This window comes from Sus scrofa, chromosome 14 (assembly GCF_054392235.1).
Source record: "Sus scrofa isolate SSC_HxYL_T2T_F1_AM1 chromosome 14, Sscrofa_HxYL_maternal_Yorkshire_Landrace_v2.0, whole genome shotgun sequence".
In the NCBI taxonomy this organism is placed as follows: domain Eukaryota; kingdom Metazoa; phylum Chordata; class Mammalia; order Artiodactyla; family Suidae; genus Sus; species Sus scrofa.
Window position 1 is genome coordinate 79,690,001 of NC_139396.1, and position 18,283 is coordinate 79,708,283.

General features: G+C 40.8%; 1 protein-coding gene and 1 long non-coding RNA gene across 8 annotated transcripts in view; one reads left to right on the plus strand and one right to left on the minus strand.

The window, feature by feature from the left end:
• The window catches only part of LOC146396806 (uncharacterized), a 769,570-nt gene that overhangs the window by 383,302 nt on the left and 367,985 nt on the right, over window positions 1-18,283 (minus strand). The window lies entirely within an intron of this gene.
• Window positions 1-18,283, plus strand: part of PCNX2 (pecanex 2) — a 293,795-nt gene that overhangs the window by 137,869 nt on the left and 137,643 nt on the right. For all 7 annotated transcript variants that reach the window (XR_014827836.1, XM_021074292.2, XM_084996835.1 and 4 more), the window contains 2 exons: window positions 2,186-2,278; window positions 3,331-3,481. Coding sequence is in view for 6 of the 7 variants with exons in the window: in XM_021074292.2 (XP_020929951.2) it covers window positions 2,186-2,278; window positions 3,331-3,481 (244 nt within the window). In the remaining variant the exon portion in view is untranslated. The remainder of the gene's footprint in view (window positions 1-2,185; window positions 2,279-3,330; window positions 3,482-18,283) is intronic.

The following is an 18,283-nucleotide window of genomic DNA, read 5'->3' on the forward strand; positions in this document are numbered from 1 at the left end:
GGAAGATAGTATGAGAAAATGAATGTATATATGGGTGTGACTGGGTCACTATGCTGTACAGAAGAGATTGGCACAACACTGTAAGTAAACTATGCTTTGCATCAATCAACCCATCCATCCATCCATCCATCAATCAATCCCGGCAGGGGGGATGAATAAATAGAGGCTGTATAATCATTTGTACTTCCAACAAGTACTCATGTCACTGACCAAAATCAGTGAAATTCCTGTATATCATGCAATGTGGGAAAAAAATTAACATTCTCCGTCTCACTTTAAGAAACCTTCAGGTGCAACCCCTCCCCCCCATTACTTGTCTTGGTGGCTCTCTGATTTGCCTCTAAAGAGGGATGATGGGTCAATTAAAGATGACACCATTTTAAATTAGAATATTTGGAAAATATGTATTTAGATATACATTTTGGAAAATGCTTCAGCAATTTTTAAATGACATAGACCATGTCAATGAAAACTAGGGAATAAAAATCAACATAACTCCACAGCCTAGAGATGCAGTGAGTTACAGAACTTTTCTTTGGGTAGGTTTGGCCTTTTTTAAGTGTTTGGAATGAAAGGAGATAATTTGAATGGATTTTTGCCATTTACGAACAGTAAATTCTTGAGAAAACTTCTGATCACAAACATTTATAAATGCAGAATTAAAAACCAATGATTTTCCCTCTTCAAAAATCAGATTACCATTATTAGGAATAAATCTAGAATGTGGTTTATCACTCTCTATTTTCTCATATATTCCATAGTTGTATGTGAATTATAAACCTTTGAGATAGGAAATTCAAAGCTTTAAGAGTTCCCTGGTGGCTCAGCAGGTTAAGGACCCAGTGTTTTCACTGCTGTGACTCAGGTCACTGGTGTGGCATGGGTTCAATCCCTGGCCTGGGAACTTCCATATGTCCTGGGTGTGGGTGTGACCAAAACAAAATTTGAGCAGCTAATTTGTAATTTGTTGTGAGTGCATCCTCTCACTGTATTATCGGTTATCCCAACCAAGCCGTATTGATTTTTCACCAGATAGTTTAGGGCATTATTGCTCCATTTAAGCTGCCCTCCTGATTTCTTCCTATCACTTTGGATGTCAATTCAGTCAGAAAGCCAGCAGCATGACTTGCACATTTTAGCTCTAAAAAGACAAGAAAAGAAAGAATGAGAGAATGTAGGTCAACAGCTATATAGTTTGTATAGAAAGAATAAAGGGGGGGGATGTGGGGAAACAGATGTACATTCTGTACGATATTTTGACAGATAACCTTCAAAATAATTATTTAAGTGGCATGATTCCTTTTTCATATGATATATTGATATTTTTAAATGGATGATTTCAGTTTTCAGGTAACAATGTGATACCTTAATAAAATGGTCAATAACTGTGTACTGCAGCTGATTAACCTCTGCAGGAAGAAAAAGGTTGATGGTCTTTTAATGTCCCTTCTATCTCTGTTTATTGGTCAGCAGTATTGCACCCTTTTTGAGCTAACAGGCCATTCCCTATCTATCTGCAGCATTAATAACATTCTTTGATCTAACTTTGCTTCGTTTTCTCTAGTGCCAGCTCACACCACAATTTTGTGTGATGGAAAATGATTAGCAAGTTACTGACATTTCATTTTCTGCATATGCATACATAATACATGTGTACTTAAATTATTTGGAAATGGCCTTTGCCTAATTTGACGGGTGAATTAATATCTAAAATCTGTTCCGGTCCAGAGAAATAAGTCACAGTGTAAGAGGCCTCTGTTTGGCATAACTGGGCCGTACACAGGTTAAAATACGAATTATGCCAAAGTCAAGTGGAGATTATTCGCATTTTACCCTCCTTTATCAGACCTGGGCATCTTGGATCTGACCTCTGTTTGTAGAGAAGAGCCATCTGCCTCTTCTGCAGGTTAGAAAACCTTTCTTCCCTCCATAGCTAGTGGAGGAGGATGGAGACTAACCTTGTAGGCTGCCTTTCCTCTTCCACACCTTCTGCCTCAGTTTCCCCAAACAGGAGGTAGTGAACAGTCTATCCAACGTATGCTATTGGAAATGGATCAGGTAAGTGATGGGCTACAGGTGTAGTTTATCCAGGGTCAGTCCTGTTACCTGCTGTACCTGGTGACACGGAGCTGCTGAAAGAAACACAGAAGAGCAAATGGGACAGTTGTTTGTTTTATTTTCACAGAAGGATATCCTGAAATCAGATCTGGTCATCTGCTCCCTGGCTGCCGTTCTGTCCTTTGCAGTCAGTGCCAGCACCGTGTTCCTGTCCTTGCGTGTACGTATCAGTTTGGCTCTGCACTCTTCTCACCTCTTCATCCTCCCGTAGTTACAGTGCCCATATGGGCAGCTCTGGGCTACTGATAGAACAGCGGAGCCAGAGGAAGGGCAGACAAGGCCAGTGGAGGAGTGGAAGGACTGTATCCCTGGGCAATCAGTTATGTCCAAGATTGGATTTGGTCCGCATCACGGACTGGTTCAGTGGTTTCGCCCTTTGTGTTTCCCTGTCTGGCTACATGAGCAGCAGCCCATCTCCAGCATCCACAGTGGGGACAGTCAGCAGTGATGGGACAGGCTAGCACCTCACTGATGTGAGTGGAGAAGGGATGGCTCAGAGGTCACAGAGCCAGAAAGATGGTTGAAATGTAATTTTCAGTTGGAGTAGCGGAAGTCAAGAGCTCCCTATGGGATTTCTGGCTGAAGGTTCTTACAGATATTTGCCGACTCCTTTCTTCTCAATGAGGAAGTCTGTTGGCTCCATTTGTTACTCTCCATCTCCTCTTTTAGGAAAAATAATGAGGAGTTCCCATCATGGCGCAGTGGAAATGATTTCGACTAGGAACCATGAAGTTGTGGGTTTGATCCCTCTCTCAGTGGGTTAAGGATCCGGTATTGCCATGAGCTGTGATATAGATCGCAGACGTGGCTTGGATCCCATGTTGCTGTGGCTGTGGAGTAGGCCGGCAGCGACAGCTCTGATTAGACCCCTAGCCTGGGAACCTCCATATGCCGTGAGTGTGGCCCTAGAAGGACAAAATACAAAAAAAAAAAAAAAAAAAAAAAAAAAAAAGAGAGAGAGAGAGAGAGAGAGAAACAAGAAAAAGTATTCCAAAGGGCAGAATATCTCAGCCTCTTCTTCATCCCACCTCCAACACAGAGATAGGTTTCACACAGCATGGAAGAAGTTTTCAGAGCCTGGAAACGAGAACTGAGCTGGGCTCTTTGTTCAGAGGGGAGCGAGGCAGGGGCAGAGTGTGCTGTGTTACTTGTGGGTAACCCTTCCTCCCATCCTTTAAGCTCCTTGGTGACTCTCACCCTCCTTCTCTGCAGCCGTTTCTCAGTGTTGTGCTGTTCGCCCTGGCTGGTGCTGTGGGGTTTGTAACCCACTACATGCTCCCCCAGCTGCGCAAGCACCACCCGTGGATGTGGATTTCACACCCCATCCTTAAAAACAAAGAGTATCAGCAACGGGAAGTGACAGGTGAGTAAAATATCCCTCCCCAAGATGTAATGCAGCAGGAGGCGTACTTTAAACCCAGGATCTGTGTGGCAGTGGGAATGCGTTTAATGCTACAGAATCGCACATGGAACTTGGTGACCACGGTCTGTGCTACTTTCTGGATATTTCACCATAATCTAAAAAGAAGAGTGTGTTCTTTGGAGTGTACAGGGTTGTTCCCCAAACAAGAAAGTTGAAATAGGGCGAATTCAATGTAAGCGTCGTGAAATTAGTTGGTTATTATTATTGAGGAGAAATTCATTTATATCACTCAAACCTGAACGTTATGCTGTTCCTGCTTCAGCTGACTTGAGGACCAAGAAAAGCAGCATTGTATATAGATGAATAAACAACACTGTCCTACTGTTGAGCACAGGGAACTATATTCAATATCTTCTGATAAACCACCATGGAAAAGAGTATGAAAAAAAATATATGTATGTGTAACTGAGTCACTTTGCTGTATAGCAGAAATTAACACAACATTGTAAATCAACTCTACTTCAATAACGTTTTATAAAAAATAAAGAAAAGCATCACTTGGCTGCCCTTTCCTCCTCCATGAAACCAGGAAAAGCAGAGACTGACCTTTGAATTTTGATCTTTGAACCCTTGAATTTTGTTGAACTTGATTTGCTTACCTAGAACTAGACCCACACCTGGACCTATACTTGATTGACTTAGCATTCCTGTGGTTTCTCAAACACACTCTTATCCTCCCACTCTTTTCTGCTTGCCGTCCTGTGGGCCTGGGATGGTTTTCTCAAGTGTCACTAGACTCAGGCCAGGTGGCTCATCTTTCAGGTCTTTGTTCAGAAATCAATCCTTCCTGAGGTCCATTCCCAACCATCCAGATCAGGCTAACTTCTCAGGTGCTCCCCTGAACCTCTTTCCATCACATTCTCTACTATGACTGTGAACAACACGTCTGCTTGCTCATGCTGGTCCCCCCAGTGCTTGCACTTAATTTATATATCATCTGCTTTACATTTGCCATAAACTTGGAGCCTGTACTTTCTTTTAGCTTACTACTTTCCTATCTCCATACCTTTGCTGTGCAGTTTTACTTGATATGTAAAATTACTTGGAGGTATGCAATTATTTTTTTTTTTTTTTGGTCTTTTTGCCATTTTCTTGGCCTGCTCCCACGGCATATGTAGGTTCCCAGGCTAGGGGTCTAATCAGAGCTGTAGCCGCCAGCCTACGCCAGAGCCACAGCAACACGGGATCCGAGCCGCGTCTGCGACCTACACCATAGCTCACGGCAACGCCAAATCCTTAACCCACTGAGCAAGGGCAGGGATAGAACCTGCAACCTCATGGTTCCTAGTCGGATTCGTTAACCACTGAGCCATGACGGGAACTCCAACAATTAATTTTTATATAAAATTCAGACTATGATAACATGGAACTGTGTTGGAATTCAGAAGACTGTCGGTGGAACTTAGGAGACTATAAATGGAAACACATCTTTTTAGCCAATTCAAATCTTAACTTTTGAGACTAGTTTAGGTAAACCTTATCCCATCTTAGCTCCCACAAAGTATTTCACCAATGTTTGAGCTAAAAGAACAAAATTGTAGCAATCATAATATGGTTCAGTGGTCAAATGAAACATAGTGGTGGCATAAGTGAGTTATATTAATGAGCATGCATAAGGTTTCTTTGTTGTTGTTGTTGTTCTATTCCCCACTGATCTAAGTGAATCATGCTAAACATACAGAGTAGACTGCTAAAAACAGCACCACTGTAGTCAAGTAAGCAGCTTTTGAGCCTGAATGTTTAAGGAGCACAGGGTTTTTAGAGAATAAAGCAAATCTGTTGTGATGATTATAGGCAAATGACTTCATTGATTTTTCTCCTGCTCTAAAAGAGTAAGAAGTTGAATCCGTTTGGAAATTTGCTTTATCTAAGAAATTTCCAAAGGAATTGCATTATTTTGAAAAGGGATAATGAAGCTGGGCCTCATTTCTCCATAATCCCCCAAGAAGGAATACCCGAGATAGGATCATTCTTGCCTCTTGAGAACTTAAGAATAGTTGAAATGATCTGATTTGATGACCATACTCTTACCATAGAAGTGGGTTTTGATGGAGTTAAAAAAGATTGAAATAAAAATAAGTTCTTTATTGGCATTCATTTGTTTACTTATTTACTCAGAAAATGCTCATGATGATACTAGTCATTAAGAAAATAATTACTGAGTTCCTACATTATACAAAACCCATGAACCAGAGAGGCAGGTTGACTAAGACGTGGTTTCTATTATCAAGAGTTTCTAACCTCGTAAGCAAAGCTATGGCTGTGTTGAAAAAGAAGAGCCACGATTGCTGCCCACAGACTGACATGGGGTTAGCACTATGCTCAGCCTTGCAGGAAATACAAAGTGAAAGTCCCAAGACCCACATGAAGAGGTTACAGTTAACTTCATGTTCATCAATTAAGCTTTTCCAGCTGGTTGGTTTTACATATAAAATGGAAATAAAAGAGATTTCATAACTAAGCATTGAATTAGTGTCTGGTGCATAACTAAGTGTTGAATAGGTGTTTAATATTGGTTGAATGAATTAACGAATGATTAATGTTTTGCGAATTCACAGAAGGAAGGGTACCCCATAGACAGGGAGAGCCTGGCAGTAAAGGCTTGTTTGAAGAACTCCAGTGTATATGGATATTAAGATACATACACATGGGCTCATCCCTTTGCAAAGAATGGTTGCTGAAAACACTTAAGCTATAATTTTTGAGTATATTAGAATAAATTGATAAAAGATTATAGAAAGGATTAAAAATATCAACTGAAAATCTCATGTAAATTGTCATTTAACCAAATCCACTGCTATAATTTACAAGTGAGTCCTGAATTTGTAATTCTTAAATGAAATTTACTTTACATTTTAGCAAATCTTGTCTGTTGATTTGCAGATAGACTGGTTTCTGCATGTGAAACACATGGTTCTGCAAGATACTGCTTTTTCTAATGTGTTTTTCATTTATATCCAAGTAAGAGGTAGTGTTAAAAATCAAATAGAACAAGTTGCAATAAAAAGCAGCAGCACGTCCTGGCCCACTTTTTCCTGTCTGATTCCTCCTCTCCAGGAAAAATTATTTTCTACTCTAGATATGGCTTCTGGTATTTACCATAATTCTTCTAAATAATGTGCATGTTCTATTTCTTGATATTTCAGATTTGCCTGTCTGCTGACTTCCTGTTATGAATAATAAAAATGTATCTCTCTTATCATTCTTCATACATTATTTCCCCTTCTCCTTCCTCCCAATATAATTTTTGTTGAACGCATACTCAGTTTTTTTTCTACCCATAGATGTGTATGTAGAAACTCTAATTGTTGTTCACATCTAGTCCAGTAGTGTACCATGATCACATTTCCTTTTTGTTCAGATTTGTTTTTGCACCTGCCAGCCTTTCCAGTAGCTTTGTAATATCTCTCTCAGTTCAATTTTCCAGCAACACAAACCTGTCAGATACTCTATCCTTTCCATCCCTTCCCAGACTCCCTCTGGAGCCAGCTCCAATTATTCTTTGTTTGTTCCTTCTTTTTTTGCTTGTTTGTGGTTTTTTTGTTAGCTTTAAAGTGTATATTATTTTTTTTAATTTTTTATTATGGTAGATTTACAACATTCTGTCAATTTCTGCTGTACAGCAAAGTGACTCAGTTATAGATATATACATTCTTTTTTGGATAATATTTCCATCATGTTCCATCACAAGTGATTGAATATATTTCCCTGTGTTGTACAGAAGGACCTCGTTGCTTATCCATTCTAAATATAATAGTTTGCATCTACCAACCCCAAACTCCCAGTCCATCCCACTCCCTCCCCCTTGGCAACCGCAAGTCTGTTCTCTATGTCTCTGTTTGTTTCTGTTCTGTAGATAGGTTCATTTATTTGCACCATATTTTAGATTCCACATAAAAGTGATATCACATGGTATTTGTCTTTCTCTTTCTGACTTACTTCATTTAGCACGAGAATCTTTAGTTTCATCCATGTTGCTGCAAATGGCATTATTTTGTTCTTTTTTATGGCTGAGTAATCTTCCATTGTGTCTGTGTTCCTTCGTTTTTTATATACTTTTATTTTATTTTATTTTATTTTATTTTATTTTATTTTATTTTATTTTATTTTATTTTATTTTATTTTTGTCTTTTTGCCATTTTCTTGGCCCACTCCCATGGCATATGGAGGTTCTCAGGCTAGGGGTCTAATCAGAGCTGTAGCTGCCAGCCTACGCCAAAGCCACAGCAATGTGGGATCCGAGCTGCATCTGCAACCTATACCACAGCTCACGGCAACGCCGGATCCTTGACCCACTGAGCAAGGCCAGGAATCGAACCCGCAACCTCATGGTTCCTAGTCGGATTCATTAAGCCCCGATGGGAACTCCTATTTTTTTTTTTTTCTTTTAGGGCCACACCCACGGCATATGGAAGTTCCCAGGCTAGGGGTTGAATCAGAGCTGTAGCTGCCAGCCTATGCCAAAGCCACAGCAACTTGGAATCTGAGCCATGTCTGTGACCTACACCACAGCTCACGGCAACACTGGATCCTTAACCCACTGAGTGAGGCCAGGGATTGAACCTGTGTGCTCATGGATGCTAGTCAGATTCGTTTCCACTGAGCCTCATGGGAGTTCCACTGAACTCCATCTGTGTTCCTTCTTTTCGAATTAGGCACATCCTCCAGTCACTCCAGGGGAAGGTTGCATGGGAAGGAAATGTTTTGAGACTTCATCTGTCTCAAAGGGTTTTTATCCTACTTTGCTCTGAAGAGAGAGCTTGTACTGTGCAGCTGGTTGGGGGTAAATACTCCTTTCAGGGTCCTAAGGGCATGTTACATTGTCTTATAGCTCCACTGCTGCTGGTAAGAAGTTGGATGTCTTCCCTGTCTCCTGGTCCTTTATATGTGACCAGATGTTCCTCTATAGGAATCTTTTGGAAAGTTTAGGAGGAAATTAAAGTGGCATGGCCTGGAGAATAAGCTCTGAAGCAAGACAGGGCTCATATCCTGTCTCTGCCCCATACTAGTTATGCTTAACTATTGTGATTCATCTCTAATTGGAGGCTTCTAAAATTTGTTGGGGGATGGAATTAATCAAGGTGATAAATGAAGAGCCTTTGGCAGAGTCCTTGGTAGCCAGAATGCACTCAATAAGCACACTCTCCTCCTCCTCTTTCCCAAGATTCTGAAACTCAGTCATTTTGCACCTTACTTTGTGCCTCATTTCACTCATTGTGCTAGGCAGTTGGTGGCCCTTTATCTCTGGAAGGACATGTCCTACAGCTTTGACATTTTTTTTGCTGGCAGATGATAGTACTACCTGAATGACCTAGTTCACAAACTGTGTGGTGATTAACTCTGACTTGACAATATGTGTAAAAAAGCCTTTGAAATGTATATAGTGCTAGGTAAAAGAATGCAGCATGAGGCAGTTCCTGCTGTGGCTTAGTGAATTAAGGATCTGGCATTGTCTCTGCAGGCAGGTTTGACTCCTAGCCCAGCAAAGTCGGTTAAAGGATCCTGCATGTACACAGTTGCAGGGTAGGTTGCATCTTTAGCTCAGATTCCATCCCTGGCTGGGGAACTTCCATATGTCATGGGTGCAGCTAAACAGGAAAGAAAAAGAAAAAAGAACACAACCTGTCAGTCATTTTCTGACTTCAGAACCTAAAGGCTGTGCTGGGGTCTTTGGGAAGGTCTCATCTTTGTGTGTGTGAGAAAAGACACCACAGTTCTGGGAAGAAGGATGTATTCCTTCTCCCCTTTGTCTCCGCACATAAATGGAAGTAGATGAGATCTGGAAAACCCTCCAAAGCCTCTTTAATTCAAAGTGACTAAAATAGTTTGAAGCATGAACTAAACCAGTGCTAGCTGAGTAGCATTTACTACCATGCTCTGGTGGGGAAGTGTGGTCCAAAGAAGTGGCTCAAAGCTGATGTGTCAGAACAGAGCCTGCCGGTTGTCAGCCTGCCTTATTTATTCTCTCTGTTGTTATTGTCTTTCCTGCACCCCCTCTTCCTCTCCTTTTCTTTCCCTTCCTGCCAGGTACTGCCCCTCCAGCTCGCACACTCTGGCTGGCACACTCCTAGTCCACTGGGAAACTTATCTTTCTGTGTCAGTTCTCCACAAGGCTGGAGGGGGCTGCCAGGAACTGGCAGTGAAACCGGGATCACACCACATGGCATTAGGAAGACAGAGAGTGGGAATCTAGTGTCCTCTGCTCAAAGGGAAGCAGGGCAGAGGGAGACCTGGGGAAGCACAGGCCAACCCCGGGCAACATGAAGAGGGAAGGGGTTTTGGGACAAGGCTCAACACTCGGCTGCCAACATCAGACTCCAGCTCTCTCTCCCGCAAGCTGTGGGGCATTTACTGGGTGCCCACAGGGGTTCTTCTAGACTGAGGATAAGTCTTAAAACAATGCGGAAATAAAATGAATGGTCAGTGGTTAGAGATATATTAAGAAAACAGACACTAAAACTCAGGAAGTTTTTTTTTTTGTCTTTTTTTGGGGGGCCACACTTGCAGTATATGGAGGTTCTCAGGCTAGGAGTCAGATCGGAGCTGCAGCTGCCAGCCTACACTACAACCACAGTAATGTGGGATCTGAGCCGCGTCTGTGACCTACATACACCACAGCTCACAGCAACGCTGGATCCTTAACCCACTGATCAAGGCCAGGGATCAAACTCTGAAGTCGTCATGGATAGCAGTCAGGTTCATTACCTCTGAGCCACAGTGAGAACTCCCTCAGGAAGTCTTAATATACAGCACATGATGAAGGCAGCATGGCACCAAGGTGACTTTGGGTTCTGTGGGTCCAGCATAGGGAGGACTGAACAAAGGAAGCCCTGTAGAGGAATGACACTAATTCCCAGCTGCAGTTAATGAGGCAGCTGTGACAAGCCTGACTCAGTCGCCTCGATACGCATCTCTTGAGATCATATCTGAAGTAGCTTAACCCTTACAGCACTTTATGATTAGATAATATCCATAGTCTCCAGTGAAAAAAATAGAATGGTATGTTTAAGTAATTTTTTCATTTAAATAGCATGCGAATCACACTTTCCTTGGGGGAGGAGTTCTGATTTTGTAAATTTTACATTCTTGGAGCACCTGCTATGTACTGGGCGCTGTCCGAGGTGCTGAGGAATCAAAAATGAGTAAGAAGGTAATCCTTGCTCTTGCCAAGATGGTTGTTCTCAAAAGTAATGTCCTCCTTCAGGTGCCCATGGTGGGAAAACCTGAAAGCTTCTCTCTTAACTCCTTTCATGTGAATATTTTCCCCAACCGTCTTCATGTGAAAATTTTATAACTGATTTCACCAGTATTTTATGTTTAAAATACTATGGTTTGAGGGGGTGAGGGGATCTGCTTGGGCTGTGGGATGGAAATCCTGTGAAATCAGATTGTTATGATCATTATACAAATAAAATAAAATAAAATAAAATAAAATAAAATAAAATAAAATACTATGGTTTGGTGTTAGTGGAGGACCTTTCTATAAAGAAGAGAGACCCCGTTATTGCACTGAGTCTACAAAGAGTTTCTCCATCCTTTAAGGCAATGTGAAGAATATATTTTAAAAATTTTAGTTGGAGTATAGTTGACATACAAACTTGTGTTAGTTTCAGGTGTACAGCAAAGTGATTTAGTTACATGTATACATATATCCATTTCTTTTCAGATTCATTTCTCATATAGTTATTACAAAGCATTGGGTAGATTTCCCTGTGCTGTACGAGTAGGTCCGTGTTACTTACCTAGTTTATATATAGTACTGTGTGTGTTTATATGAATCCCAATCTCCTAATCTGTTCTTCCTCCCAGTGTTTGGTAGCTATAAATTTGGTTTTGAAATCTTTGAGTCTATTTCTGTTTTGTAAGTTCTTTGGTATCATTTTTATTAGATTCCACTTATTAGTGATCTCATGTGAGATTTGTCTTTCTCTGCCTGACTTACTTCACTTGGTATGATAATTTTTGGGTCCATTCATGTTGCCGCTAATGGCATTATTTTGTTCTTTTTTAATTCCTTTTCTAAGGCTGCACCTGCAGCATATGGACGTTCCCAGGCTAGAGGTCGAATCAAAGCCACGTGTGTGACCTATGCCACAGATTGGGGCAATGCTGGATCCTTAATCCACTGAGCGAGCCCAGGGATCAAACCTGCATTCTCACAGACACTATGTTGGGTTCTTACCCTGCTGAGCCACAACAGGAACTCCTATTTTGCTTTTTTTATGGCTGAGTAGTATTCTAGTGTGTGTGTGTGTGTGTGTGTGTGTGTGTGTGTGTGTGTGTGTATCACATCTTCTTTATCCATTCCTCTGTTGATGGCTATTTAGGTTGCTTCCATGTCATGGCTATTGTCAGTAGTGCTTCAGTGAACATTGGGTGAACAACGTATCTTTTTGAATTATAGTTTTCTCTGGGTATATACTCAGGTGTGGGATTGATGGGTCATACGGTTGTTTTGTATTTATTTTTTTAAGAAACCTTCATACTGTTCTTTGTAGGGGTTACACCTTTTTACATTCCCACCAATAGTGTAGGATGGTTCCCTTTTTTCCACATCCTCTCCAGCATTTATTGCTTGTAATCTTTTGAAGATGGCTATTCCTACTGGTGTCAGAATTGCAGTTTTGATTTGCATTTCTCTAATAATTAGTGATATCGAGCATCTTTTCTTGTGCTTTTTGGCCATCTGGAAGAATCTATTTTTACTCCTCACTGAATTAATGGAAAAAAATCAGTGGGATGGTTTTAGGGAAATGAGCTAAACATTTTAAAAGTGGAAGCAGAGTTTGTATCAAATGAAAACCCAGATGGATTAAAGATTGAAAAAAATTTAAGGGAAGAAGAAGAGAGAAAGAAAAAACCAGAATAGCACTGCAAGAAAATATAGGTCAAATTATATAATCTTGGTTGGAGAAGAGAAAAAGAATTTTCTTAGCATGATCCCCAAATCAAAAACCATAAAGAAACAACTAAAATTTTTATTCCTTGAAAAATATAAACTTTAATATTCTGATTCCTGAATGTTGCTCTTTATCAGCTTGTATCTCCCTGAGAAATTTACCATGACGTTGAACCCAATAATAGTTATTAGGTCATTCAAAAGTATTCTAGAACCTATCACATGTCAAGGACCATGCAGAATGCTGGGGAAGCTCTGGGGAGCAAGGGCAGCATGGGCTCACCTCAGCAGCAAACCTACTTTAAAAGGGAAAGTGCTTTGGCCAGGAGTAGATCCCGAACTCCTAAAAAGCATGCAGTGCCCCACTGTGGAAGCCCCAGCTTTTCAAACTTTGTTCTGTTAGGTGTCTGCTTCAGTTAATTATGTTAATAATCAGCTAATAATCAGTGATGTCGCCTGAATCTACTGAGTGGCTTCCAGGGACAGAGTACAGTGCTAAATGCTGAATATGATGGAGAAAGGCAGCCCTGGATCCCTGGCTCTATAGAGAGATAAACATTCATCACATGGATTTATGTATTTGTTCAGTGTTTGAAGTACAATGAAAGAAAAGTTTAGGGGGCTAGGAGGGAGTGCTAAAGGGACCCTAATTTAGGTTTAAGGGGAAAAAAGAGGTTTCTTTGAGGAAGTGTCATCCAATTTGCAACCTGAAAGATAGAGAGGGGGTTAGCCCCCAAAGTGGAGGAGAAGCCACAGGCTCACCTTGAATTGGCTTTTTTGAGGATGGAAAGATTGTGAGGACCTGAGTTTATCTTAAGCAGGATTACAGGCTCAAGTGGCCGCATGTTGTAATTTGCTTTACATTTAAGAATGATGCCTTAGGAGTTTCCGCTGTGGTGTGGTGGGTTAAGAATCTGATTGCAGTGGCTCAGGTCACTGCAGAGGCATGGATTTGATCCGCAGGCTTAAAGGATCTGGTGTAGGTCACAGCTACAGCTTGGATTTAGTCCCTGATCTGGGAACTTCCATGTGCTGTGGGTGTGACCATTAAAAAAAAAAAAAAAAAAAAAAAAAAAAAAAAAAAAAAGATGATTTACCCTCAATTCATGCTACTGGTTTGGGACGTGAAGGCTGTTTTTTAGAGAATAAACTATGACGTGAGTACATGTTAATGCCAAGGACTTTGCAGTCTGAGACTTGGCCCAGCAAAAAAGACAAGTATGAGAAATGCTCTTAAGAAAAACAATTGCCTGTAATAAGAGGGTGAGACTAGCCTGGACGTGTAATTCCATTTTGCAGGGTCTCTCTGCCCCAGATGCCTCAGAGAGACAAGGCCAGTTGAACCAAGGTGCACCCCTGTTGAAATGCTTATAAACACATCTGGCCCCTACGAAGCAGGAAGCCTCGTGTCTTTGCAGCTTGAGTCAGGCATAATTCGAGATTTGAACTGGAGCAAACTATCTTCCTAACGATAAAAACATCCTGAGGATTTTTATTAACTTTTAATTATTGAGAAAGTCTTGTTTTTAGTAACATAAACATCTAAATAAAACACAACCTGAAAAGCCTTTGAGAAAATGTAGAGCATTCAGGTGAGATAAGTCACATGGAAACTTGTAAACAGCACAGTTAGCTCGCATTCTTTTTCTCAAGGGCCTAATATTCTAGAGAAAAGAGAAATAGCATTGCTAAGGAAATGTCTTTTTTAAGATCTCTCTGCTTTTTCCGGACATTACAGAAAGGCAATTACAAACCCTGATTGGAAAGACTTTCTTTTTACCTTGACTTTTTTGTGAATACTGAGACAATTTGGAGACTTAAGAAATGTATTTATCCCGTTACTGCCTTTGTCCACTTTTCCTTTTATTAGTTTTTCATGGCCACACCCATAAGAAAAGATTCTAAATTGCCCTTCTGTTTTCACTTCCTCCTACGTCTCTATTCTTCTTAATTTGCTTCCTCTTCGCTTCCAAATACAAACATTCAATACATTTACCTGTTACGTGTTTTGTATAATCCAGAGGTTGCTGCATTTCATTGGAATGCATGATTGACCTTGGGAGAAGGATTCTAGAAATATATAAGAATTGACTTGAAATTGATGTTCTTTCCATGTGTGGAAGTAGCAGAACCCAAAGTCAGGAGGGTGGGGTCGGTAATCTCCAGGATTTGCTCTCTACTCCATCCTTCCTGCATATTTATTCTGACTCTGTTTCCACACCCTCTTCCAGTCCCACTTGGCTAGATGTTGCACTGAACACCAACCAGGGCGACTGTGCCTCGGACCGTACTTCTTATACCTACAATGTTTTTTTTCCTTAACCTACAGTCTGGATAGCTGTGTCAGCTAGTGTTTGCAGACATTGTAAAACATCTTCACTGCCCCCTCATCTAGAGATTCCGAATTAATCAGTGGGAGGCAATGGAGCTTCTACACCACATTGAGATGTCAGCTGTCGTCACTTTCATTTCCCTGGCAGCACCTCGGGTCGTAAGCTAGAGCTGAATTATGCAGTGCAACCTGGCTTCCAGCTCAGTCTTTTTTGTGTGTGACTCAAGGGATGGAATTTTTAAAAATTTGTAAAGGTTTTTGCAACTTATGAATGAAATGATTTCTAGTTCTCTTGAAGTTCTTTTGATTCTTCAAAAGCTCGACAGAGAACTCCCTTATAGCTGTCATCTTCTTTGCTTCTAACTAGAGACTCAGTGATTACCTTCTAAAGATCCAGGGCCTTAACTGTCCACATACATTATTGTGGCTACATTGAAGGCAGTGCCTATGAACTTGATGTTCCAAAGGCAGACGGCAGGACAGTGCTTACAATCCAAGGCTTCTCAGAGCCTCTCTCAGCTGCATGCCTTACGGTTGTGACTATGATAGAGTTTCACACGTGTGCCCAGAAGGTTAACGTCTCACTGAATAAGTACTTTTCCTCTCAAATATTTGGAAAGGCATGGAGGATAAATTTGGAGCTTATTAGTGATTTCTGTGTAATTTGATATTCATTGCTTGGTGTGTTTCTGGAATGAAGAAACTGAAATTCTACGGCACACCCATATCTGGTATTGTTATCTGCAGAAAATCCTTGGGCACTGCAATGGGGTTGTCTTCCTGTACTCCGTCAGCCTTGTCCCCACTTATTAGGAAGTATCGCCTGCTACAAGTAAATGTGATGAGGATTCACAAGTCTGCATCACACTCCCCCATCCCAACAGCACCTGGGTCATTCCTCAGTGATGAGCCACCGGATCGATTCTTTTACTTCGGTTATTTTTCTAACAGCACTGGGGGAGGAGGTTGGCATATATGGCTCTTAATTTACATATTTTTGCAGGAATTTAGCTAAAGTTGTCATGTTTCTCTGATTTGGCGATGGATGTTGATAGAACTCTATGAATGTATTTTTATAAGCAGGCTGAATTGCATTTGATGTGTTGGCCTCAATCTGACACCGGTGATGTCTTATAAATTGAGAAATTGGAAAAAGTAACTTCGTACAGAAGGAAATCTAACTGTAACCGATTGCACTTTATGAGAGATTAAAATAGGCAATGTTGTTTAATATATTGGAATTAGAGAGCTTTTCGGTTTGTAATCAAAAAAGTAATTCCAAAAGACTGCCTTTTTAAAAAGTCTCCTTGTTGATTTAATTATTTAGAGTTTCCCCCCAAGCACTAAAAATAATAAGTAGTAAAGGAACATTTACTGAACCCTAACTATAGGCCAGGATTCTGCTAGGTACTTGAAATACGGAACTGAATAAGACATGGCACCTACTCTCTTTTCTTTTTTTCTTTTCATGGCTACACTGCAGCATATGGAAGTTTCCAGGCTAGGGGTCATATCACAGCTACAGCTGCAAGCCTGTACCATAGCCACAGTAACACCAGATCTGAGCCATGTCTCCAACCTATGCAGCAGCTCACAGCAATGCTGGATCTATAACCCACTGAGCAAGTCCAGGGATTGAACCTGCATCCTCATGGATACTAGTTGGGTTTTTGTTTTTTTGTTTCTTTGTCTTTTCGGGCTGCACCCACGTCTCATGGAGGTTCCTAGGCTACGGGTCGAATCAGAGCTATAGCTGCTGACCTACACCACAGCCACAGCAATGCCAGATCCGAGCCTCGTCTTCCACCTACACCAGAGCTCATGGCAACGCTGGATCCTTAGCCCACTGACTGGGGCCAGGGATCGAACCTACATCCTCATGGATGCTAATTAGATTCGTTTCTGCTGAGCCATGATGGGAATTCTGCTAGTTGTGTTCTTAACCCACTGAGCCACAACAGGAACTCCATATTGCCTACTCTTGACAAAATCACGATCTAGTGGGAAGATTAATATTTAAATGAATCTGATTGATAGGTACTATAATTGTAGAATTCACAGTGTTCAGTAATGGCACAAAGAATTACACATTTCGCCTCAAAACTAAAGGTAATGTGTACAGAATACAGGCAGAACATGGAGTGCCTTGTTTATAAAGAATTTAAAACAATAATAAAGCCAATTGAAAGTTGGGTCCCTTTTTACTATTATCTACGCCGACAGTTCAGATAATGTCAGTGGTAAACCTTCCTTCCACTGGGCCGGACTTTGATTGCCCTGCCCCCAGCAACCACTGGTGGTGGTGATTGTATTGGGAGTGGGGGGAGGAAGAAGGGAGGGGGCCAAGGAAAGCTTCAGATGGCAGGATGACAGGTTCAGCAAAAAGATGAGGAGTTCTTGAAGTAGGCAATACGAAGCATGTTTCAGGAAGGCACCCAGCACTTCTAGAAGCATATAAAACAGTGTGTCTGACTGCCGTGAAGGGCACATAGAAGTTGTCAATAAATGGTGATGCTCCATTAGATGGACCCATGGAAAAAAACCAGTCTCAATCCCTATCTTATATTGTACACAACAATCAATTCTAGATTATTGTAGATCTAAATGTAAAATTTAAAACAATAAAAGTTTTAGAGGAAATAGGAGAATGTGGTCATGATTTTTGTCTTTTAAACAGAACAAAAAAGTCTCTAAATAGAAAAATCAATGAGAACTTCGAGCATATTAAAATTAAGTATCTTTTTCTTTTTTTTCTCTCTTTTTTACAAAAGATACCATTAGGAGATTATAAAAAGCATCCCATGAAATGGGAAAAGATTTTCCCAATGAGTATATATGACTAAAGACTCCTACCTAAGATATATAAAGAACTCTTAAAATCAGGAAAGAAAGATATATAATCCAATAGGGAAAAGAACCACTTCACAAGAGTGTAAATCCAAATGGCCAGTATAGACATGGAAAGGTACTTAGCTGGGTGAGTCATCAGGAAAATGCAAACTAAAACCGTAACACAATACCAGTCTACACCCATCAGTACAGCTAAAATGAAGGAGGGGGGAGAATGTTCTGGCAAGGATGTGGAGCAAATGGAAGGAAACCTTTGAGCTGTTCGTGGGTGTGTCAATTGGCACAATAACTTTGGGAAATTGTTTGGTGGCACCTCCTAGAGCTTCCTATCAGCACACTTAATAACCTAGCAATTCCACGTCTTGATATATACTTCACAGAGATGTGCCTATGTTTACCAAAAGGCATGTACAAGAATGTTCCTAGCAGCACTCTTCACAATGGATATTGGAAACTAGCCAAATGCCTATGAACAGTAGACTGGAAAAACACTGAATATTCATTTAGTAGATTATGATATGGCAGTGAGAATGGACAAATGGCAACTACACACAAAAATATAGAGGGATCTCACAAACAATCCTGAGCAAAAGACACAAAAGAATAGTAGGCAAAACTAAACCATGGTGATCAGGGATTGGGCAGTGACTGCAAGGAGGCA